Raw genomic sequence first — 4619 nt, forward strand, 5'->3', positions numbered from 1 at the left:
CCGGTGCGCTCGCTGGAGCCCTGTTAGAGGGCTCCAGGGCAGCGCCAGGCCTCCTAATGGGCGCCGCGCTCCTCCTCCTTCGCCCTCCGCCCCCGGCCTTCGCCAAAATGGCGGCCGGAGAGGGGCATCGGTGGCAGAATCAGCGGCAGGGGTGAGCAGGGGCCGGTTCTGGTGCCTCCGGGGGCCGGATGTGGCCCGCGGGCCGGAGGTTGCCGACCCCTGGCTTAGAGAAAGGAATAGATAATTTATAACAGAGTCTGATGGAATAGAGCCTTTGGCTTGAAGAGAAATGTAGTGAAGAGTTACATGCAGAATGCAGGGAAAAGTTGTTACTGTGATTTTGTGTTCCTATGCTGAAACACTTATGAACCCAGTCATAAGCTAGGTTAAAAGTCTACCAGTCAATAAACCTTTGTTGTTTTGTTATTGTATACCTCTGCTGGGAAGCCATTTATTTAAAGTCCTGCAAAAACTGCATTGGCTCCCAATTTGCTTCTCAGCTCAATTCAAGGTCCTGGTGTTAACCTACAAAGCCCTAAACAACTTGGAGCCAAGACAGATGGAAGACTGCCTCTTCCCATATGAGCCTGCCAGAAATTTGAACTCTTCAAAGGGGCCATGTTGTAAAGTTAGGTTGGTGGGTACATGTAAAAGGGCTTTGTAGAAACACTTTTCAATTCAATGTTGTTTTAATTGTTTCAAAACTAAGGCATGGGACAGACTGCCTGAAAAAGGCAGACTGCCGGTGGCCTAATTCCGTCTGGAGGGAAGCCGCAGCTGTGAAACCGCACAGCTTCCCTCCGGAGGAAAAGGATGCCAGAAAAAATGGGTTATTTTAGCACCGTAGGGCAGACGTAACGAGTGTGCCAATGGCACACGCATTACGTAAGCGATATGCAGCGACATGCAGCGACATGCGGACGCCACACATCACTTACGTTACAATGGCGGTGCCCATATGGATGGGACACCGCCATTATAGTGCTGCCGCACTGTGTTAAAGTTAGGTACCATATGGTTGTTGTGCAGTCCCTAACCCTAAAATTGGCACCAGCACAGCACATTTGCACGGTCTGTACCACGTCTAAATGTCCTTTTCTAAAAACTACAGACCATGGGATTCCATAAGCTGTAGTCATGGCCATTAAAGTGGAATCAGAGCCCTATCATTATGTGATGTGACAGGATCTCTGGAGAGCAAATCCATTGAAACTACCTGACAGTATCTTACTATCTTTTTAAAGGCAAATTGCTAGTTTGACCAATGAGAATAAATAATTAAGAGATTGCTTGCTTCTTCCTTCAAAGCATGCACATTATTGCTAAGCATGTTGCTCAGAAGTCTTTATTAGCTGAAAGCACACTGGTCCTAACTGCATGAAATACAGGCAAAAGAAAAAAAAAAAGAAAAAAAAAAAAAAAAAAAAAGAGAAAAAAAAGAAAAGAAAAGAAAAGAAAAGAAAGAGAACAGAAGAACAGAAGCTGCCCTTCTATTCTGTCAGCTCAGTTTTTCTCCCAGTTCTAGTGACAGCAAAGTTGAGTCTGGTGCCATCTTCTGGCTTTAACAGTTATTTAAGGGGAGACCTAACTTCTCAGAAACAGAGACTATAATGAAATGGTAGCTGCATCACAACTACCGAATAAGAAAAATACAGGACAAGGCAGCACCATCTACTGACTGTGGTGGTGATGGTTGGTTGTATGCCTTCAAGTTGTTTCTGAATTATGGTAATCCTAAAGCAAGGTGACTGGATGTTATAGCCACAAAGGACAAACAAAGCACCATGAAATGCAAGACATTCAGGAAAAATGTAGGACATTACAAAATAAAAGCTAAAAACACCAATATAAATGTACATTCATTTCATATGGTTTATTTGCAGCTATATTACGTACACTATTTTATTATGTACTCAACCGTATTTTTCAGATGAACTTATCTTTGCTAAAGTGCCTTGTTAGCTTGCCATATAGTTACAGAACTCTGAGCAAGATGAATGTTTAAAATTGTTTTGATTATTAACAAATCCTTGACAGAATCTACATTTTAATTATTACTTTCATTTGTCCATTGTGCTGAAATCAAGGAAAAGACCCTTTAAACATGTTCATCCTGTCCTCAAGCAGTCTATTTTCTCCTCTAAGAAACAAACATTTCCCAAGCTCTGGGGGCAAGTCTTGTCTTTTGCTGCTCCTAAGAAAAAAAGAAGCTCATCCTATCCCCCTATTTGCAGCAAGGATAGGCTGCCAAGTGGATGCATTTTTTGAAGGGGAATTACAAACTTGGTGTTAATAGGCTTCTTAGACATGCTCAAAATGGAGGACATTTTGTAATTTAGAAAAGGTTGAAATGTAGGACATGTCTTGGAAAAGGAGGATGCCTGCTCATCCTGCCCTAAGATGCCATATTACTGACCATGTAAATACACAAAACATGGCTCTACATTTGTTATAATGGTCTAGTTTTAACACACAAAATGAATAATAAAGGGACAATGTCAAAGATAGTCCACATCTTTAAGTTGTGGGAGATTGGCAATATTGAAGACTACTGTATGAACATGATGAAGAGGGGAGAGACACCATTAGAAACTGCTTGAGGCCTTCAGAACATCTACAAATGGTACATTGATTGATCAAAGTACAGAAGCTTTCACAATTTGGAATAGAATGGATACAGAAGCCATCATACCAGTCATGAAAAAAAATTACAAATATACAACTATAAGTATGTCATTGCATAGGGATCCTGTCCTTCATTCAAGAAGGTAAGCATATTCTGAAGGTAAGCAGATTCTCAAGCCATTTTCTGTGAAGCACATGCCCACATCGACATTTCACAGATGAAAACTGAGACCTGTGGCTGAGCAAAGTGACATCACGGGTCAAGACGGCAAATATTAATGAGAAAATAAGGGAGGCAGCAGCAGTTTGCTTTTGCCTGAGCTTACAGGAGCCATGGGTGGTTGAATCTATGGATACGAATCTGTGGAGTTTTTTAGGCTATTCAATTTGATTCTTTTTATTATCTGACTGATCATTCTTAAAGTGATAAACTCTGGCTATTCAAGCTACATTACTGTGCATCCAGCCACTCTTTAATAAAGACTCTAAAATAATAATAATAATAATAATAATAATATTTATTTGTATACCGCCCTCTGGCAAACCAATTCGGGCGGTTAACAACAGTAAAATATAAAATATGACAATTAAAAACACTTTATCCCTCCCCCCTTAAGACAATATTAAACAGTATAACATATTAAAAACACAATGTCAATGCATAAAAACAACAATTAAAAACTAAAAACCCTGATATCCCTCTGTTGATCCTCGACCATCACTAAGATGGGGCCACGGGAGGAATGAGGGAATCAGGAACCTGGGCCGGGATGGCAAAAGATCCGAGCCAGTGGGCTTCGGTGGTTGAAGCCCACTGAGGTTGGCGCTGGAGGTGGCCGAGCTGGTATTGGTGGAGCAGTTCATGGGAACCTTACCCTTGCAAGCCAGGAACTGGGTAAGGTGCCATTGCCCAAAGGATTTGGAGGCAGCGGTTGTATTGATGGAAGCCTTTACTGCGGCGGAGGAGAGTGAGGGGAGTCGCCTTCAGCGGGGGGCTGAAGGGATACCCTTGCGGGGGGGAAGGATTCCCCCAGGAGTTGGCAGGGAGTTGGGGAGAGTAGGCCCAAGCCCGCCTCGGCCTCATGAGGAGACTGGGGTTCCGAAGCCGGAAGTCGCTGGAGAACGGGACTCGTTGGGAGGAATTCGCGGGAGGCACCGCGCAAGCCCCTAGTGTGTTTCACCTGTGGTGTCGAGGGCCACATGTGGCAAAATTGCCTGGTCATGGAGTGTTTGTGGGCTGACACCTGGGAAGCAGCACAGATAAGTGGAGGACCCTTGTCGGCGAGAATCATAAGGATCAAGGTTGAGGGGAAGGAGGTAGAGGCACTGGTGGATTCGGGCTGTAGCCAAATGCTGGTGAGAGAAGAGCTGGGCTCGGAGGGGTCCCACTGGGTGAATGCGAGATGTAAACATGGGGATTTAAAACCCTATAGAATGGTCTGGGCTACGGTAGAAGTGGAAGGAAAGAGCAGGAGGTTGAAAGTGGGGGTAGTCCCTCCCTAAAAAGGGAAGCCTTACTGGGGAGCAATTGGCTGGGCTGGCAGTGGTTGCTAGCGGAAACTGAAGGGCTAGCTGCCGAGGCAGAGGGGCCCCTAGTGTTAGATCTGGCTGGCGTTAGGAGAGCTCAGGTGGTGGCCTGGCAGCAAGATGACCCCACGCTGGCGGAAGCGCTACGACAGGCGCAGGCAGAAGGAAGGGGGTGCAGGGCCCCGATTTGTGCTAAAGGGGAATTTGCTATACCGACTGCCACCAAGCCAAAACCCTGAGGAGATAGAGGCTCAGCTGGTGGTACCGAGGGCACTGAGGGGAGAGGTGATGAGACTAGCCCATGAAAGCCCGCTGGCAGGTCACTTGGGGGTGGAGAAGACTACTCAGCGGGTGATCCAGCGATTCTTTTGGACGGGGGTGTTTGCGGAAGTGAAAGCGTTTTGTAATTCGTGTCCCCACTGCCAACTCTTTCAAGGGAAAGGACCTCCAGGGGGTAAGCTGATACC

General features: G+C 45.5%; 1 protein-coding gene across 1 annotated transcript in view; it reads left to right on the plus strand.

Annotated features, from left to right (window-relative positions):
• Positions 1-4272: 4272 nt before the first annotated feature.
• Positions 4273-4619, plus strand: part of AURKA (aurora kinase A) — a 90647-nt gene continuing 90300 nt past the window's right edge. Inside the window, exon 1 of the mRNA XM_042462499.1 lies at positions 4273-4606. Coding sequence (XP_042318433.1) covers positions 4273-4606 — 334 coding nt within the window. The remainder of the gene's footprint in view (positions 4607-4619) is intronic.

Source organism: Sceloporus undulatus, chromosome 4 (genome assembly GCF_019175285.1).
Source record: "Sceloporus undulatus isolate JIND9_A2432 ecotype Alabama chromosome 4, SceUnd_v1.1, whole genome shotgun sequence".
Classification (NCBI taxonomy): Eukaryota; Metazoa; Chordata; class Lepidosauria; order Squamata; family Phrynosomatidae; genus Sceloporus; species Sceloporus undulatus.